Source organism: Perissodus microlepis, chromosome 1 (genome assembly GCF_051167445.1).
Source record: "Perissodus microlepis isolate ML-2025 ecotype Zambia chromosome 1, ASM5116744v1, whole genome shotgun sequence".
Classification (NCBI taxonomy): Eukaryota; Metazoa; Chordata; class Actinopteri; order Cichliformes; family Cichlidae; genus Perissodus; species Perissodus microlepis.
This window is the reverse complement of record NC_140461.1, coordinates 28,363,862-28,385,428: the sequence shown is the minus strand read 5'-3', so window position 1 is coordinate 28,385,428 and position 21,567 is coordinate 28,363,862. Positions and strand designations below refer to the sequence as shown.

Below are 21,567 nucleotides of genomic sequence, written 5' to 3'. Positions count from 1 at the left end.
TCTCCAGCTCACCATCCCCACAACACAAACCTTTAGCCCTCACCTCTCTCGGGACATAACTGTCAGTGTCCTTGATCCGAGCACACAGAAAACCCCGAGTGTTAAAACTCTTAAAAGGCAGTCTTTACAAACTGACAGTTTTGTGTGCTGATGCTAGAACTAAAGACAATCGTCAGGTTCACAAATGGAAGGAGCCATTTGACTTGGCTTGTATGCCGGTCCCTTATTTATATACTACAGCAGGGTCACTGCCCTTAAATTTAAATGCCATTAACTAATTTGTTGCTGCTCTTATTCACCGCCAAGCTTGATTCCTGGATTATGTCAATTTTTTCTAAAAGAATTCAAGAAATTTCAACATTTTAGTGTAAAAATATTAGCTACAATGTGTCAAAGGCAAGTTAAGCAGCCAGAAAAAAAGTTACCTTTAGCTACTCCCTTATTCATAAGTCTTCAATTTAGCACATTTTCATGCCGGATGCCCGCCTTATGCAACCCCAAAGGGATCTGTGTCCTAATGTAGCCTGAATGAGCAGCGATAATATTGCAGAAAATGGTAAGTGTACATGTAGATGAGTGAAAGGAAAATTTAATTTATAAAAACATGTGAAACTGACCAAGTGATTTGTTTTTAATTTTGGAAAAGGGTTGAGCTGATAATTCTACAAAGTGTTGGAGTCCTAATGATTTATGTGCGTGCACACACACACACACACACACACACACACACGCACACACACTTACAGTTTCTAAAATAATTTTCTTTTGTCAGCTGGTCAAATTTAAAACTTGATTTTGAACCTGAATGATGTGACTCTTGAACAACAGCCTGATTTATTCATGCTGACTCCAGTGGAGTGAAATGAATGAATTATTCCTGGAGTAGGTCTCAATCCTTCCTCAAGGTTTCTGGCTGACCTCTTTCTGACACTGTTTATCCGAAGCAAAAAGTTCATTACTGTCGTTTCCACACATCAATGCTAAGTTGGAGGGTCCTTGATCCTGAAACACCTCAATCACTGCAGAAAATACAACTGCATATTCCAAAAGCTACAGAGATAATAAAATTATCTTTAATTGAATTTTTATTGGAATGCATGAATATGATCATTCTCTGTACACATTTATTCAAAACCTATATTTTTGAAGTCCTTGGAAGTGTTCAATAGGAGGTTTGGTTTAACTTACCATGAGGTTATTGGGTGCAGGTCTCTCCTTGGGGTTCCGCCTCATGCTGAAAAGAGAAATACAACAGCTTAAAGCCAGACACTATTAAAACTGAGTTTCTAAGTGCCCAAGAGATGGTTTTTAGTTCTAACTTACAATTCATGCCTAATTTTATTTATAAACGAATATTAAAAAAAGGAGGGAGGCTTGAAACTAAACTCTTCACTCTACAGAAATTAAAAGCAAGAGTTTAATTCCCTTACAACCCAGTACATTTCTTTCAGACAGATATGGGGAGTATTGTGTGTTTTTCTGCAAGCGTCCTTCATACTGTGAGGTGTGCAGTCAGGTAACTTGTTAAAGCATCGCTTTGAAAGCATTATGAACATCTAGGAACAGATTGGGAGAGGATAGTACCACCACTGAACGCAGGCAGGGCGGAGTACCTCGGTCCTGAGAGAGAAATGCCCTGTTTAAGTAAATGCAACACCCATCGGGGACAAACAGCAGCTGGTATAATCAGCTTGTGAGTGCTGAACACACACATATACACATGTGGTTAGGGTGTGTACGTAGATGTTTGTCTAACTGTAAAGGTTACAAGAGGCAAATTAATCACAAGCAAATGCAGGGTAAACATTTTCTGTGTCCTCACGCATTAGATAAATCAATCACTCCTCATAAATAAAGAAAAGCTTTCTATTCAAACACACAGGAGAACAGAGCTAATAGCTATTTCAACCACAATGCATTAACACTAATGCAGTTTATTTCCATTACGCTATTATACCATTATACTTCATATTCATCTACAGTAATCTGAATGAAACAAAAAGTCCTATATTTGACCACGACAAACATTTAAAGATCGTACAAACCAAATTTACAAATTAAAGGACTACACAGTCAATAGCTGTCGAATACACATAAAGTTTCTCTTTTATTTAAATAATTAATCTAGTGCTTCAATTTCTATAAACGGATCATTTAAACAAATAACTCACCATTGAGTGATGAAGTGAACAAACTTTTCGCTAAACTGGCTGACAGGAAGAACTGGAGGATCCTGTAAAAAGAGGAGGACAGTTTTTGACCTACTGGACAAAAAAACGAACATTTACCTCACATCAGCAGGGATATATTAAAACTAAGACGAGGGTTGTCATAGTCAAGGTTGGCTGAAATTACTAAAGCAAGAAGAAACTGACCAAATTTAAGGCTGGAGATGAAAGTTGAAAATTGTTAAAGGAAAATTTTAAAATCCTGAAATGTGACTTGTGTTATGACTGACGATTACACATCAACCAAGTGATGACATGTACCCACAGAAACATTGGCTAGATTAAAGTTTTGTTTTGTGAGGTTATTTTTTTCATTTTTGAAATGTGTAAAAAACAGTAATCAAACTCGGGGTGATGATGTCACACTGCTCTGTATTTATTACCAAACTTTTACTGGCAAGCCCCCGACCTCAGAAGGTTCGTGCCCTACACTTCACAATGTTTTAAACATTTGTGACGTTAAAAAACAATCCAAGTTGAATTAAACTTAAATAAAAACTATATACAATAGCATCAGGAAACTGAACTTTGGTTCAACTCAACACATATTTTACACTTTGATGACGTGCCCCACTTTTTGAAAAGCACTGCTGACACAGAGATCAACCTTGATTTTATTGTGCTATTGTTATTCTCTAACAATGTGTGACGCAGAAAATATTCACGCACTTAATGCTTGCAGTCTGAGTTTAGAAATAACATTGGATTTTTTTTTCTATTTCTCTCCTGAAATTCTGGCGAGGGGACTAATTACGGTCTAAGGTTTTAGCAGAAATGTTTTGTCTACCAGACACAGAAAAAACAAAAACACACAACACAGAGAAAAAAAAGAAATAATTTGACCGTGTCCGGCATATAGCATAACCAGCAACAGCGTGGGAGAAAGTGCTGGTGCTGCTAGAAAAAGGTTTCCACACGCTTTCGTCTCAAAGATGCTCGAGCTCAGCGGTCCCCAACCTATTTTGCGGCACGGACCGGTGTATGTCCGACAATATTTTCAGACAATATTTTATTGCCTGAAGATGTCGCGGATAAATACAACAAAATAAAACCTGTACCGGTACCAAAAAACAGAAGATTTATTCATAACACACGGGAAAAGACCCAGGGAGACCGAGTTAACGATAAAAATGTTAAAAAGTAACAGTAAAAAAAAACGATAAAAACCCTAAAAACAATACATTTCACACCCGAGCCTCAACTCTTGCGGCCCGGTACCAAACAGGTCCGTGGCCCGGGGGTTGGGGACCGCTGCTCTAGCTGAATGAGATCAAGTCATCATACTTAGGACTACAAGATTATTGAGATTGTTTGTCATCATTATTCACTGATTTTAGTACCAAAAATGTTTTCATGCAGATTCATGTTAACAGAACACTGCTTTCAAAACAAATCAGATCCTATTCATGAACCTAAACTCAGGGCTTCTCTTCAACAGAAAATAAAAGATCTAATTAAAAAAACTATTACCAAAAAGTAATTAAAAATTAAATCAACATGGCACTTCTGCATTCATATAGATGAATACGGTCTGCCAGATATTTTTCACCTAAGTGCATCTCCTAGAAGGAAAATCTTTCACGCCATTCACTGCGCCTGCATGACGGAGGTGACACTTGATGCCACTGCATTTCTCCTGTGGCTCGTTGCATTTAGTGCAGGTTTTGAGAGGATAACGCGTCTCTTGTCCAGTAAATTGGCCCTTTTTCTGCTTTGAGGGACAAGCTCTTCTGCTGGGCCAAACAACTGAAAGTAGTTGTGCATCTGTGTTTAATGCAATGTTACTCATCCACACTAGTCTGGGAAACTTTAAGCTGCACAGTGCAAGGACCAGCTGTGATTGGCAGGCACATGGTCAGGTGTCGATGCAGGGAGCGCTTATTAGATGCCAACATCCCTGGATCATGTTCTTTAATTGTAAGCAGTCCAGCAGAGAAAGAGGTGGAAAAAGATTTGGATCTCAATGAAAAGATCATCAGACCAAAGGGAAAAACCTTTAAAGGAAACAGCTGTATATTTGGTGTGGAGCCCTCAGCACAAAGCACACAACTAATTAAGAGTCACCTTTTGAAAACGAGTGCCCTTAACAGGACAGAAATTCTGTTTGATGGTTACTAAAATAACCAAATGATGCAAAGCAAAAACTTTTTCTACTTTTTATTTTCCTTGTGCCTGCCAGGTGAACAGCTGTGGAGGTACCTGCTGGCACACAGTATGTTTAAAGTCAGCCTTGTGGGGAAAAATGGACTATTTAAACCCACTTTAAAGTATAAGAGTAAAAGGACACAAAGATGGTATGGTAACGAAGCTCTTTGAAGCTACCAGGATGAATGTTAAATTTGTAGCATTCAAGGATTTATGTAGGAGAAATATCTGAAAGATTATTCAGTATTTTTGACATTGTGGTTTTTTGCACTCCTTTACTTTAGAGAAAGTGTACACAAATCTTTTGTGCAGTTCACCTCACTTTTATCATTGCAGGTTTTTGTTCCAGGGAAATATGTAACTTAAAAGATAAATAAGAAGCTAAAATAAAGACAAATAGAAAAAAAGTGGCCAAGTAGTCCCTGAACTCATTTTACTTTGTTCTTAAATACAAAATATCAATGTGGATTTTGTTGTATAGATCTGGGAAGTGTTATTATTGCTATTTAATTAAAAAAAAAACCACTCTGGTTATTACTCATGTCATCTAACATCTTTGAATCTTTTAACTTCAAACATTTTCTAAAACTTCTTTTGATGTTTTGACATCCCTTTTAATTTAATTCTTAGATATTAAACACACCTTTAAAAGCAGTAAGCTCCAAGGCTGGAAAATGGAACAAACACATAAGTGTCCTAAACTGCAGCTGTTACAAAACTGAATCAGTCCACACAGGCTGATAAAACAGTGGTCTTTAAAGCAGCCTGGTCTCTATAGCTAAGTTACCTCTTTATCACAACTGTATAGTGGTGATTTTTTTCTCTCAATAACTCACATGTTTGATCAAGGACTAAAGTTAGGAGAACACCACTTTCACTGACAGGTGGATGATGACACAAAGTCAGCAGAGATGAAGCCTCTTCAAGGTGCGTGTGGCGTTTTTCGTTACTTGGGAGTATTTTAATGGAGCTATCTGGGAAATATTACGGCTTGCTGTGTGGGTTTCGGAGGTGAAACTAGTAGTGCACGAATAATTAGCAAATATGTGTGTTTGTGCATTGCAGCCGATAGATGCAGTTTCCTAACTAAACCCGATCAAGCTTGAAAAAAAGCAACACAGTGGTGAGAAAAATGTTAAGCCTAAGGCTACAAAACAAAACTTAACAAACCAATAGGTCACGTAAGGTGGCTACATTAGTCTTTAATAAAGAGTCTGAGCTTTATTTACCCATTTTTCAAACATATCATTTCCTATGAATCTTTTACCTACACTGAGATAATCAATAGCAAAAGCAAAGACATGCTTTAGGATTAGTATAAGGATGCATTTAAGATAGAGTTAACGTTACGTTAATGTTACAGGATGTCAAAAACTTTGAAGCCATCTAAGTGTGTATCCCTCTGTGTGTGTGTGTCTGAGTGTGGCAGGCCCGCTGCCTGTTGTCAATCGAAGTTCTATGAACCGTGTCATGTAGAACAGCTGTGCCCGACTGACCCTCCATTACAGCCCTTCACCTCATTACTCCATCCACTTTCCCACTCTTGCTTTATCCCTGCCTTTGGCTGCTGGCACGAAAACCTCCCAACACAGTATATTATTATTTTTACACATGAAATACTTTGAGGAAAAGTCTAAACCACTTTACAGCAGCAACCTTACTAAATTAACATCTGTATTTACTTTGTTTCCAACAATACCAGCAAGCAGTTGTTGTATATACATTTGGAAGATGCTGTTATCTGTAACTCTAAAATTTTACATACACAAAATGTGTTGTGCTTGGATATAATAAGATCGGTAGATGCCGCAGGTGTAGGTCAAGTTTTAAAAACATGTAGTGCGGCTTCATACAGAGATGATGCAAAGAGGTCTTAAAAAATGAAATAAATCAACTACTCAGATATGCACAAAACTCATACAGCCCAGGTTCAAGACCACGCATTCATTCAAATGCAAAGAATTAAACCTCTTTACATCCGAGACCCTGCTGTGCCATTAAAAACACCTCTGGGCAGTGTTCGCCATTCCTTAATGCTCTGATCGGCAGGCTCCCGCAAAGCATGATGCATGAACCCATTTAAATTAACAAAGGAATGGATTCCTTCTAATCTCAGTGCACTTCACAGTTCTGCCGCTGCTTGGATGAGCAATATATCATAGCGCACACACAAAAACACACGTGCACAAACAAATGCCCTTGAGCATGAAAACCCACAAACGTTAGTATACACTGTTTAGAGAGACAGAGCACCAAATAATTTGCTATCGCTGTATTTTGGTGTACACACAAACACAAAGCAACAATCAATTAGGTGCACCGCACACATAAAGTCTTGACTATACAACTAATGTATGTGTCATGTAGGCTAAATCTGATGCAAAATTTCTGTCTGCACTTTTCACACAAATCTGCATGCAGGTATAAACATGCACATTTATGCATGTATTCATGTTTCCACCTGAGAGGAACACTGCTGCAGCTTTGATGTGGCAGCAGGCGATGGCACAAAAGACAGGCAGGCTGATGAAAGTGGCTAGTCTGCGTGAATTAGTCCTCTGGTTGTCAATGTGCACCACTAGGAGACAGAACACACACTACGAGGGTACAAGGGTACAAGTAAATATACATGTCATTGCCATGAAGCAATTATTAGGCAAAATTAGATCAGTAATTACAGGCTTGAAAATAAAGTGGGAGTTCTTTATTAGTGGAGCCACTTGCTATTCAACAAACAGAGGAGAGAGGCGCATTAATGAGGGAGGACAGCTTACAGATGGTGGAAACAACTGCAGAGAACTTCTAATTCAAGACCCTGCCTGAGCAGGGTGAGCATGCTGTTTCTCTAGCATGCACTCATAACAAGGATTTCCAAAGATGCAAGTACGATGCATTTAAGTGGAGGACTGGCATGTTAAAATAAAAATTAAGGGAACACTTAAAACACATGTTCTAGTTGAATATCTTTACTGACATGCATTGTGCAATCCGATCAGCATGAAGTGATGAAACATCAGTGGAAAACAAAATCATCACAGCTCTGAGGGCTGGATTCAGAAATCACATCAAACATCAAAGTTAAGATTTTTCAAGTGTTCCCTTGATTCCTCTTTGAGCAGTATACACGTATATAAAACCACTCTTCAGGATCAATATGAATTATACCCAGTTTTTATACTTTACTTATACTGGTATTTATACTTTTGCTGATGATCGGAAAGGTTTGTATTTATGGCATAAATGCAGCATAGATTCAGTGCAGAAGTGCAAATGCCCCTTTAAGTGTCTTACATACAAGTGTGTCATTTTGAGAGTGAACACTAACAGTCCTTAGAAAGAGCTATTCAGTGTGTTACTAATGAGATTCAGCCTCGAGTGTTTTATAGCTGTTGGGTTATGGAAAATTTTGGCGTTTTCCAAATATTGACCAAAATCAACCTATTTTTTTTTTTTTAAAGCATTAAAACAACCTTATAAATAAAATCAAGATAAAGTGGAGGTGATGTAATGTTATGTTAGGGAAGTCAAAAATGTGTTTTCTCTAATGCTGGCAAATTAACTGTGTAAGCTGTCAACAACGACTACATGTTCTTTGTTCATGAATGTCAAAACCATTTTCTTGTCTAAATAAATAAACTCCTTTACTTGAGCTGAAGCCACAGTTCTTACTACCTCTACTATTCTGTGTAAGTAAATCCTTCTTTCAGCTGCTCCCTTATTCAGACAGCAGATTTATGATCTGGAAAATGTTTATGCCGCATGCTACTTCCTCACGCAACCTTCTCGGAGATTTGCATCTCCTCCTGGGGAGCAAATCTTTTGCGTGTTGGATAAATGTGTAAACCACCACACTACAGAATCAGCGGTAATCAGCAATTTGAATTTTGATCATTTGTGTATTTGGCCTATATGTTGAGGGCATACCTCAATTTAGGTTCAAAATGAAAGAATTACATGGAAGCCAAACCACACACATTTGTACCTAATATTAAAAGCTCCACTCACAAGAGCACATTCATTCAGCCAATAAAGCAACTTTCAATTTCCCAGTGGGTTAAGTCACATACAATATCCAAAAAAGGTTCACATGTACAGTACAGTATATAGTAATGAGCAATATTTACAAAATGCCAGGGAGTCAGGTGTAATTTATCACACCTGCCATAGTGTTGAGTCAGGTGTGTCTAAACTAATTTAAAATACCTTTGTATTAGAGTAGCTGCTCCATGTGACGTGTCCCAGCCCAGTTATTTGGGTTTAAACAAAAATAAAAAAGGGTTTATACAAGTTGTGCCAGACTGAGCATCCAAGTGGGAATTTATGCTTCAGTGGGAGATCTACACTGTGGGTACACCGTAACCGCGAATAGCTCTAAAACTCTACAACGTAACCTACAGTGTAACCTGATGTGCACCTGGCCTGTTCAGAACCGTTGAGTCCTCTCCCCTGTTCATTTCTGGTGAGTTTTTTGGCAGTTTTTGAACACGACAGGGAGAGAATTACAATCATTGCCTCAATATAAGAAACAATAATGATAGTAACAACATAAGGACTCAAAAAAATCTGTAAATTCCTGGAGGGAGAGGGAGCCGAAACTATCTGAATGTACAAACTTGATGCATAAATGTGCTTTCCTTTGGAAAAAAAAGAAAAAAGAAAACAACAAAGAGCGAGAACCCCGGAGGGAAGAAAGTCGAGGCATTTCATTTGTTTCTATCGGCTGGCACTGCATGTAAAACACATAATTAACACATAATGCACCACATACAGCCATAAACGCTGGCAACAATGTCAGCCACTTTATGTAGCTTATGTCATCGGCTCTGCCGAGACTCAATGCACAAGTCTAAATCGGGCGTAAGTGGGAACAGATAGATTTCATCTATGCAGCGTCAACTGTCCAGAGAGAGGTTATCCTCTTGTCTCTTCCTCCAAAGCACTGCACTAGCTGGGACGGTACGGCACGGACAACAATGAGAGCTCTCTTGCCTCAAGGGGGAGACGAGAAAGGGCACAGAAAAATAGTTTGAGTGATGGCTACGTCTAGCTGACTAATGAACAGTTCAGCCCAGGTCAATCCATTACAACCGAAAGCATTTAATTATTAATTACGGCCAATCTATAGGCAGTTAAGGACAAGTGACATTGTATGTTTAATGTGCGATATAGCTGGTGATGGGGGCATTGCAGGAATGCTTTATGCTGTGTAGCCATTTTGACTGTTCAGCAAAGAAGCCAGCTTAAAAGAAGAAGAGGGGAGGGGAGATTATTATTCCTGCTTATGATGTAAATGCACACAGAGTGAGCTTCTATATAATGCATATTTTTGTGCACAGCAGCATCTCAATGTATCGAGAAACTGTTCAAGATTGACTTGAACAAGGTTTGGTTTCACTATGATATTTTGTCCAAGCTTGCATTTTGTATTAGAAAATGGAAAGTCTTAGAGCATAAAGAAATTACATGAGAACGGGTACCTGAACGCTGTCACTGAGGAGATTGATCCGTTGGCTTAAATAAATTCTTATAAAGTCATTATTATGTCTTTTCCATCTTTGACATCCTTTTGCTTCTACGCAAATTACAAAATTAAATTAAACTTTATTGGATGGCTAATCAGTCGCTGTGGTCTGCAGTGTGCGTGCATCATTATCAGTCCTGTGAGTCTTTGGTTTGATGCTCCTGTGAGTCTTCTCTGACTTTTTTTTTTTTTAAGACACAATAATAAAACCCAGTGCAGGAGGAGAGAAAGCCTGGTTAAACACATTTTTGCATACACTAGTACACAGAATTGAGAGCTGCGCTTTGTGTGTACGTGTTACTCATGACAGGTCCAACCTCTACAGTAATGTGCATGTGCATATGTGTATTGCCTGAGGCAGTCGCGTAGGGTGAAGGGTTGAGTGAATGGGGAGCAAAGCCGCCTGAGTGGTTTGCTTCATTAGGAAACAAAATATAAGCTTTCCGGGCCATTAGGGCTGACTTTAGATGCAAAAGCACATAAGACGACGACTCACCTCATCAACAATGCATTGCAGTAACTGGAGAGGCTGGAAAAGGAGACGCACAGGGAGAAAAAAAACATGTTAGCTTACATGGAATTTCTTGGCAATGGAGAAAATCAATAGTGTGATATTAAAAAAAAAAAAAAAGTATCTACCTAGATTAATCAAATTCAGTGAGCTCAGGCAAAGCCACCATTCAGCTTCTGAATGTTTTTATTATTCCATAATGGCACCTAATGTAATACTAGCAGTTTAAGCATGATCCAATATTTTTCTGCAAAAATGGAATTTGATGGGCTTTTTTTTATTATTATTTCAAATGAGAGAGTCAACCAAGAGTAACAGACTTCAGAGTTGTAGACCTCTAGCTTCTTATTCCACTGCAATAAAACTTACCATTAAAGATCCTTGGTTTTTCTGAATCTGTAGGGCGAGAGAGGGAGAGAGAGAGAGAGACTAGGCAATATGTAATTAGCGTGTCATAAACAAGACGATGCACTTGGACACATTATGATCACTGGGAGAAAATTATTGCTTTCCTGTTGGCAATTTGTGAGTATGTGTTAACACCATTTACATAATGAAAACACACAAATGTTAATGGCCTCGTTCTCATTTGAGGAGAATGGGGGTAAAAGATCCACTAATGCTAATTTTCAGAGCTGCACTTCATTCCTGCCCTCCAGGTGATCGAGATGTGCTGGGATGCAAAGTGACTGTCACAAACAGTGTTGAGGTTTTAGAAGAGCGTGCTCGCTGTGACGGTTTCCCAGGTGACACTCCGACACCGAACGAGCTAAACACACGATGACAACAACAAGGCGGATCTTGAAAAGGAGGAAAAAACACGAATCCAATTTTTTGACTTACTAACACGCCACCTCATTTAAACGGAATCAAAAATAAAGAAACTTTTCTTAAAAATAAAAGCCTTCGTCTTAAAATGTACGACACTGCAGTAACAAAACTATAGACAGGATTTAGTTTTTTTTTTATTTAAACACCCCCCTGGGGCTGAATTCTTCAGGAAACCCATGCTTTTATTTCTAAAGATTTAAATTTATAACTTCATCACACAGACTAAATGATACAAGGCTCAAAAACTAGGCTCAGCTAAATGTCTAACAATGTTTGGTGAATAAATTGCTCATTTCTCCAGGCCTTCTGACAGTGCATTAGAGCACTTATTGATCCACTCGATTAAATACAGGTTTTTACACTCTGTAAATACCAAGAGACTCCTAAACTGCCTCTATATCCAGTTTTGCCTGATTCAGACACATTAAAGGCAACTATGGAAAACTAATTTGTTCAGAAATAATTACTAGAACAAAATTGCGTGCTGCTCCAGGAGTTGGAATTGGATAGTGGGAGACCAACTTATTCAAGCATAAATGAGCGCGTGCTCCTCTTGTACTGTGTGGCTTGACCACACATCAAAAAAAAGATTTTTTATTTTAAAATACCTCCCTGTTATTCCCCATAAAGCGAACCTTTGGATGGGCCGCATTTCTCAATGAATTTCATCATGAAATGAGTCGGATCTTCTCCTAAGTCATAAACACAATCTGACTAAACTACTAGCACGCAAATAGTGCACAGTGGAAGATGTAAATGAATCTCTGTGCCGGTGAATTAATACGAGACTGGAAGTGTGCTGAAGACTGTAGATGTATCCCACCCTAAAAATAAAGAATAATAATAAAAAGAACCCATAAAAAGAATAATCAAAAAGCTAGATCCCAAAGGCATAAAAAAAATGCATGTTTGCTTAAGTGTGCACAGAAATAAACTCTCTCTTGGTAAGCAGCGTGACACAGACCAGTGACCTGCCTGGGGTGTACCCCACCTTTTACCCAATGACAGCTGGGATAGACTCCAGCCACCCCATGACCATGAACTAGATAAACAGAAGAAAATAGATGGACTCAGACTTTTATTTGTATGTTAGCTATGAACAAACACCTGTATTGTGTACGTGAGTGTATAAAGCTGTCTCTGTGTGTGTGTATGCAAATGTAGCTGTGTAGGAAATAAACACCAGCTTCTCGCGTCTTTGAGGTGGAGAGCCCACTCAAGTTTTTGAGCTTCTCTCATTACTTCAAACCATCACAGTCTGCTCAGCATGAAAATAAGAAGTCACAAAATCAATTTTTAGATGTCAAATGATTTCTGTCCCTTCCAAAAGCCGCTCAATAAACACGTCTAAAAGATCAGATGGCTTTTCCCCTCTTGAAAGAAGACATTTCTTCAAGGGTAATGAATCTAAAAAACTCTCTTTTAGATAGATAATAAAAGAAAAAAATACATCACTTTCAAAAGCTGACAGGCATGTTTTCATTATGATTAAGGGCCCAAATGAAGATATGCTTTATATATATATATATATATATATATATTTTTTTTTTTTTTTTTTTTTTTTTTCGTAGCTGTTAGGTCAACAACAAGCATGCTGTTGCATTAGCTTGAGATGCGTTTCCCTGAAAATGAAGGCTATGAAACATCATGCAATGAAAGCAGCTCATCTCTGATCTCCTTCAGCTGCCAGCCTTTCATCCTTAGCCACAGGAATACTGCTCAAATTAGATTCTCTAAGTGTTAAATTTAGATTTGCAACGTGATTGATTAAAGGAAGCGCTATCAAGTCAAGACAACAGATCATTAAAATCAGTTTTCGGCTGCACAGATGAGCCAAAATGAGTTGTAAGCGAAACGTCCAAAAATGTGCAAGGGACAATAATTAGCACTGCAATAAACAAAAGGTCCTATAATATGTTAAGACTTCACATATTGATTACTTATCTATTGAAACAAAATGTTAACTAGCTTGCTGACGGAGGACACGTGATCGAACAAAGTATGAAGCAGTTTGGATTTGTTGTAGCGAGCTAAAAAATTACAGCAAACATTGTTTACAACACACACTACACTGTGGGAACAGATACCATTTCCTCTCCGTTTCATTTCAGAGTGAAAAAACAAAGCAACAAAAGGAAAGCATCTATACTCGCTGATGGATGCGCTGACGTGTAATGAAAGTTCCTGAAACAGACACACTAAAGATTGACACGGCATTTCATCCACAAATCCATTCAAATTTGAGGGGGGGAGAAAAAAAAACATGACAAAATGAAGAGAAACAAAAGCAAGCATAAAGCAAGCAAAAAAGACAACAAATCAATCAGATACAATACTGCTGGCGGCTGTATACACATCACATCAGGTCTGGTGTCTTCAAAGACTTTCAGAGCGAGCCGTGCAAAACTCCATTAACTCCTGACAAAGAATGCAAATGAATCCCGACATGTGGTGAAGTGGAATTAAAGAGACAATCTCTAATCATGACAAACATGAGGTGATGACTCGACTGTGCATGCATACACACTCACACAACAATGAATGGAGGATAATCCATTAACTAAACAACGTCCGACAAATAAAAGCAAGTGGAATGCGCACACGCTCCCTTCCTTTACTTCCTTCAAAGGGTGAAATCTAAACGCCACACCGCTTTAATAAGTCATCCAGCATTTTTCACTAAGTAAAAATTCAGACGCCACAGATTTTCTTCTAATTTTTCCTCACTCTTTTAATCTTCTACAACTTCTTTCTGAGCCTGTGCTAAAATGTTCTCTGTGAAGTGTAGCAGGGGGTTTTGCACAGACAGCTGTGCCAGCGTCTGCAAAAATGACAGCTTAGGCCCGAGGACTTTGGCAGGCTGCGCCTGACGAGCTGGATCCGAGCGCTCTCGCCACACTGCTCTGCTACAGCCTGCAGGTGAACTGTCTGCAGTGCCATATGGAGTTAGGGGAAAATTAACACCGAGATGAGGAAAGCTGCGTGATGGTAGAGAGCCTTACCAAAAACAGAGAGGTGTTTCTATTTTGTCCACCCCTTTTATATCAACGAGGGAGGACTAAAGTGCCTCTCGTACATTAGCGATTAACATGATAATGACGGAATCAGATAAAGAGAGGAGAGCGCGCAAATCAGACACACCCAAGGCTGCAGGCGCACAGATTGATCACTGTATGACATTTACGTTACTACACGATCTACACCTTTGCTTTCCTGCACAAAGACCTGCACTTGCTTTTCATCGTACTTAAGAATTAACGATCGACGCCGAAAACAAGTCAAGAGCTACATCGCGACTCTAATCAGTCTCACAGACAGATGTTTACTGTGAAAGCACAAAAAAGAGGTGCTGAATAAATTCCTGTCAAAACACATGACAAATGGCTTTTACTGCAGAACATCATTAAACAGAGGCAATGGACATTATCAGCCAAAACACCAATGGCATACAAGAGCACATTTTCATGCATACATCCTGAGATTTTAAGCCTTATAAAAGATGTCCGGCTCGTTCATTTATTGAATGTCTGCTCTCCTTGGGAAGGATAACTGGCATTCCTGAAAATAATCAGTAACTCGCCAATCCATGGGCAGATGGTGCAGCAGTTACCAAACAGTCTGCCTTTTAAATCACTTATTTTCAAGCGCGTTTTGACTAACAGAGCAGTCCAACTGTTGCACACAACAAACCATTAAAAAAATAAAATAACTGATTCACCGTGTAAGACTTTTTGTCAAATGCACTGACGGGCAGAAATGGAAAATCCCAGCTCATCTATAAATAACTAATATTCTCACACAATCAGTCTAACTTCAGAAACAAATTTTCCTAAATAAGACCTGCCCCTTCAAATTTTGTAAAGGTGGACAGCCAGGAGGTAACCTGAGGTAACCAGATTGAGATTGCTCAGCTAGGGATTAGTGAGATAAACCCATCTTAAAAGGGCTAATTAAGACTTGATGGGATTGGGAAGCCACTTCTGTAGCAATTACATTTGAGCAGGATTTTAACTTAGTGTAATGAGGGGAAAAAAATAAACCCAAAAAGCAGTTCATACACTTGAAACTGTAAATCAAAAACTGATCTAGATTAATTGATAACAAGAGGAAATCAGTTTCCGGGGGTTATGATTCCAGTTTTCTCCTATAAATAGAAAACTACAATTAAAAAAATAAAGAGAAAATTATCCAGCAGTTTAGAATTGGGTGGGAGAAGCTGGCCAACAAAAAGCCTAATCAGCACAGTGCTGAGCGGTCTTCAGGTTGTTTGCAATTTTTCTTTGTTTCTTATTTTGTCTTAACATACTAAATTATTTCAAGAAGAGAAACTGTTATCGATCAAGAAAACTATTACAAGAATAAACATCCAACAGGAACTCCTTCCAGAAAAATTATTTGAAGCAGATCAAAACTCCCAGCATTTATTCATCAGTGCCATAATCCATTAAAAAAAAAAAGCCCTTACCTGTGGATACGGGAACATGCCAAGCGCCAGCTGTATAGAGAAGATGATAACAATTAATTCTCAAGTATATCTGACAATAAACAAATTTAGTTTTATCCATCCATCTAAGAAGTCCTGCGTGAGAGTCTCAGATTAAAATGCAACCAAAAACACAAGGCAATACTTTTTCTGACAAATGAAACCTCACAAAGGTAAAACTTCCTGTATAACCACAGAACTGCATTCAGATAGACTGTAAAGGGCAATGATAGTGTATCCATCATTATGTGTTACTGTACAAACACCTTGCCATCAGCAGTGTCTTAATAGCATAAAATCTCAAGTGTAGACAAGGAAGCAAATGCAGCTGAAGCTGCTCGAGCGTGCAGAACTTGAGACTTTCAGTCTTTGAGGTAAGCTTAGTGCCCACCTGCTGATAACACTTCCTCATCAAACAACATCAGCCATTAGTTAATAAACCCCCCCCCCCCACGCACAATTACCACCTGCAGAGAACAGAATAGAGGGATAAAGAGAAGGGGGACACCGTTGGAGGGCAGTTGCGTATAATATGTGTGTGTGTGTTGTTTTCACTGGGGTGTTGGGTGTCAGCTCTCTGACATTTTGCAATTCACTTGGGGGTGGACATTTTTCATCTTGGTCAAGGGCAGCTTATTGGCAACATTACTTTATTAAATTGTCAAAATGCTCAGCTCTTTCCTTCAACATAAACAGACTAACTAGTAAAGATGGGAGCAGGACTGCAACCCAATTCATTTGGCTTAATGCGCACGTCCACAGCTAGAAACAAAGAGACCAGACTCTTATAAAACGACTATATGTCTTAATCACGCAAACTTACGTCAATAAGTTTGACATCACTGCAAACTCCATTATAGTTATAATTGTAATGATATCAAATTTATTGACCAACAAAGGTGAGGCAGAAGCCACAATCGTTTATTATAGTGCTGAAGGAGAGCTGGAGACAGAAACAGATGGAGAATCAATAATGTCAGCAGGAGGACAAAAGACCGGGGAGGTGGATGCTGAAATTAAAATGTTATTTGAACACACACTGTCAGTTAAGCACTTTATCGATGCTATGTGGAGAGAAGAACAGTGACACTGATAAACCTCCACACACAATGAGCAACAGACAAGACTTAACACATGCGATACCACCCATTACATTTTAATTACACTGCAGCTAAATCTGCCATTAAATGGACCGCTCATGTAACAGTTAAGTGTATCATAAAGTCACTTAAAAACTGTTATACCTCCATGAAAGAGATGCCTGCACTCCAGACATCTGCATGGATCCCATACTGTTCTCCTGATATCCTTTCCGGCTATGAAGCAAAAACAAACAAGTGTAAAAACAAAGTCAGAGACCAACGTATAACTGCATTAAAACAAATTCAAAAGTATCCGAGAATAAACTCAAGTGGTGTCTCACCGCCATGTATGCATTAGTTCCCACGTATGTTTTGGCAATGGAATTCACCAGCTGCAAATAAAACAGCATTTAAGTGAGTAAACGATAAAAAGTATTAAAATAATCACAGCATAAATAACTTGATATAACTAAGGTCATGTCAAGGAATAAAGAAAAACAAGGGGGATTAAGTTTCTTTACGTAAACCTACTGACATGTCAGGTCGATATCCATCGCACAAAGACAAGGAGACAGTGAGTTTGTGCATGTGGACACAATGGCACATGCCATCAATGACAGGACTGTGATAATGAGTGTCTGTTCCCTTAAGGCTGTTTTTTTTTCTCCTTTTTTTGTGAGCATGCCCTCTGGAGCGTGGAAGAGTGAGGAAGCATGTACATGAGTGGAAAAGACTTTAACAGAAAAATATAGTTAAAAAGACAAGTCAGTGAGGGTGTAAATTCACCTTGGAGTTGAGCAAGGAAGTGGAGGTTAAAAATGAATAACAATTTACCACAGAAGCGATGTGTGTTAAAAAAGCAGACCTCGGGTTGATGTTTTGGGGAGCGGTGAAGGTCTGTCCCTGATGATTACACTACAAAACGCACGCTGATGCACACACAGACTTGCACACACGCACTCCATTGTCCGTCACCCACGCTTTCCCCCAATCTACTGAATACATATCAATGAGGCTTGGCGTTGTGTGTGTGGGTCATAATTATAACAAGTGATTTTTCTGAGAGGCTGCAGAACAATGGAGGTGGGGGGTTAATGTGAGAGGAAGACCCCTGGGATAGCGCTGATGTCTTGAGTTGGAAAATGAATGTGGTGATTGACAAGCTGACCATATGCACGCGCACACAGACACGCCGAGAGCACAGGACTGAGGTTTTTGAAGCCACAGACAACTGTTCTTTTTCTTCTCTCCTCTATCTCCCATTCTCTTTTCCTCTCTCACTCATGCTCGCACAAACAAATCAGTGTACCTGTGTGCTGACACCAAAGTCACAGAGCTTGACTCGTCCTCGGGTGTTCACCAGCATATTGGAAGGCTTGACATCTGTGGAGACAAACTGCTTCATAGAACTGCAACATCAGCACACCGCGGCTTGTCTTTATCAACCCTGCTCTTTTTTAATAACACGGAGGCCGTGCACTACCTTACTCACCTCTGTGAAGTATCTTCAGGCTCCACAGATACGTCAGGCCTTTGACTACCTAGAGACACAAGCGGCAGAGAACAACTATCAATCCTACAGCATGAGGCGTGTAACCAGCACACCCTGGTGAATAACAACTACTTCACATTAACTCAGGTTTATCACCACCTCTGTTTTGAAAGAGTTCAGTTATAAAGTGACACATTTTAAAGAACAAAATTTAGCAGGAGGTGAACAGGCTCCAGGATCCCAGTATGCGGCATGATGAAAGGACTCCTTCAGAGTAACTGTCACTGTATAATAAAGTGGTGATTACAGAAGATTCAACTAAGACCAGCTTGCACAATCTATCACGTTTGTACCAGACTAACCTCAAGGACTAGTATGGCGTGATGGTATTAGCCAAACAACTTGTGAATTACATCATTTTAAAGACAAGTATGGAGTTGCTGCCTTGTTTCAGTGAATATTAGTTCCCATATTTAAGTAACAGAGCATTTAAATTATAGACCTGCAGGTGAATAAGGCAGTGAAATATCTGTCTCTCTAGTCTAATGGGCTTTTAGATCTGTAAAAACGGCTTAAAAGCGTGTTGCTCAAAGGCTCATTGAGTCCTCTCAGTCCATTCCTATGAGTGAATGGAACGAGAGCCGTGGTTTCACTTTTCACAGAATTCGTCAAATAATTAAACTGTGAGGAACAGAGCTGCCCAAAAGTACTTGTCTACTTCTGCTTCGGCTTGATTCTTGTGACAGAGTCACTATCACGACTCATCCAGTGACATCACTTCCTGGAAGTGATATCACATTTTTGGCTAGACTCGGCTCGCTTGCAACCCCAGCCAACTTTGTACTTAAAAACGAGCACCTAATGAAAAACCCTAAAAACCAAGTAGAATCCAGTAGAGTCGAGCTGAGTAGATGCAAGTGGAAAAGAGGTTTCGGAGAGTTCAGGCTACGGTTAAGAGTAAAGGTGTTAACACAAAATACTGACTTTTAACTCTTTCTAATTTTACAAACTCCAGTTTATGCTTGCACACATTTCAATAAACTGTTATTTCCCAATACACAGAGAAATGGGAGAAGACTTCTGCACAATACTGTAGGCAAGTTCTACAGTCTATCCCAACAACAATGTTAAGCTATGAAGTCATTTGAGGAAACATGGACATCAAATTGGCTAAAATTATGAGGTGCATTCGAGTAAAATGTCTACAAGTCTCTGGTGACAAAGGGAGAATCAGGAAGCAACCAACAAGAAGTGAATACAGACACAAGAAACTCTTTCTGAACAAGCTGACTTTCTCTCTAGAGAAAAGAGAAAATAGCTGACGAATTAGGAAGGAGGCAGTTTAGGGCACCTAGAAAAGTAAGAAGTAAGTATTAAAGTCATTTGCAAATGTGTAATGTTGCTTTGTGGTGGTTTCTTCATTTACGGGGTGTGGCAGCAGATTTTAGCTTCAAGGCTCCCGTCATCCAGCACTCGTGCAAAACAACCTCTGTGATAAATTAAGAAATCACAAAAGCTCTCTGAAGTCCTGCTGCTTTGAAAGGTTGTGGTGCAAGCGCAACAACTGGCGTCTGCAGCTCCACTCGCACCCTCTTGGGTGCTTTTCCTTCTGTGATAATTAACAACTGTGACAGTGGAAAGGAAGGAAAGCTGTGAATTAGAATTAACACTGACTAAATAGCTGTCAGTGTTTGATTACGGACAAAGTTAAAGGAGAGAGACAGAAAAGAGGAGGTGGAGACAGGAGAAGGGTAATGAGTGTGGAAAAGAGGCATGCATTAATCAACATCAAGGCCAAATACGATCAAAATTTGAGTTTTAACTGAGAGGAGAACATGAGGGAGAAACGGACACGGGGCGAGTACGAGGAAAACAACACTCACTTTGTCCATCATTCACCTAATAAGAGCTAATTGAAAAATTCACACCTGTGGTTCTCCTGTCTTTATTTCTTTAATACATTAAATGAGTTTTTGTCTCAGGTCTGTTCTGTTTGCAGCAAACAAATAACAGGTCACACTGAAACTGTGACTGCCACGCAGGCATGGGCAATTAAATTCAAGAGGTAAAACCACCGACTAGAAAAGGGAATCGAGAGCCAGGTGCGACTGAGAAACAGTTACAAAATGTCCAATTCATTGTAACGGTAAGCCTCCAAGCTTTTAGCAATGGTTTCATGTTTACAAGAGGATTTTATATTATTTATTCATTTGGCATTGATATAAAAAATGTTATCAATACCCAATCCTGATGAATGACGATGATCCCAGACATCAACAGTGGTCAGAAAACCATTTTTTCAAGCATTTTTTCATAATAATGCATTAAAATAATATGAATATTTAATTATACTGAGTGACATCACTTAAGTTTCATGCTCTGGGTACGCATGCACAAACAAGTTCATGTTTGCTCTCTATGCATTATCTACCTTAAGTGCAAAATACAATAGTTAAAATACCTCTATAATATCCATCTAGTCGACTGCCTACCGGTGCCATTAAAGCTGCAATCCATAGCATTATTATCTATTTATTTATTATTTCTATTTATGATAGTAGAGAGAATATTTTTATTACTCTTTTATTTGAAAAGTATGATTATTTATGTTTGTCTGTCTGTATACACCAACATCAGCAGTGCCTCCAATTTTGTTGTTTATTTGTGCTTACAATGATAATAAAGCTTATCTTAACTTTTTAGCAGTTATATGAATGGGTATGTAGAAAGCAGCTAGAGCTAGGCAAATGCTACAATTTGTCAGTAGTCTATATCTGCTGACAAATTAGTAACCAAGGGTTTCCTGCTGTTATAGTCTGTCATGGAGGAAGTGGGACCACTGTTGTATTTGGGCCACAACTTTTAAACATATGTACTATAGAGGGTCGACAGCGCTATCTTAAAAAGTACAAGAAGTACAAATTAACTGTCTCCCTAGGGCTTTGCCATAACATATTATATATGCTTAGATATGTATATACACAATTTGTTGATGCTATACTTTTTATACATGTCAACATATATAACTCCTTTAGTATTGGTAGTATAACTGTAATTTTGTAATTCGCTTCAGTTCAGTTTTATTCATATAGTGCCAAATCACAACAACAACAGTCACTTCAAAGCACTTTATACTTTACGATAAAACCCCTACAATAATACAAAGAAAACCCAGCAATCAGAGCAATCTTGGCAACAGCGGGAAGGAAAAACTCCCTTTTAACAGGTAGAAACCTCTGGAAGAACCAGGCTAACAGAGGGGCAATAAAAAGTC

The 21,567-nt window shown here is 38.9% G+C and overlaps 1 protein-coding gene across 2 annotated transcripts in view; it reads right to left on the bottom strand.

Annotated features, from left to right (window-relative positions):
- Nucleotides 1-21,567, bottom strand: part of map2k5 (mitogen-activated protein kinase kinase 5) — a 64,259-nt gene that overhangs the window by 20,230 nt on the left and 22,462 nt on the right. Inside the window, exons 13-21 of one of the 2 annotated variants that reach the window (XM_084936355.1) lie at nucleotides 18,294-18,342; nucleotides 18,111-18,184; nucleotides 17,143-17,193; nucleotides 16,964-17,035; nucleotides 15,702-15,731; nucleotides 10,775-10,801; nucleotides 10,391-10,423; nucleotides 2,172-2,233; nucleotides 1,189-1,234 (exon numbers count right to left, since the gene is read on the bottom strand). In XM_084936355.1, coding sequence (XP_084792481.1) covers nucleotides 1,189-1,234; nucleotides 2,172-2,233; nucleotides 10,391-10,423; nucleotides 10,775-10,801; nucleotides 15,702-15,731; nucleotides 16,964-17,035; nucleotides 17,143-17,193; nucleotides 18,111-18,184; nucleotides 18,294-18,342 — 444 coding nt within the window. The other variant, XM_084936430.1, reaches the window with a different exon arrangement.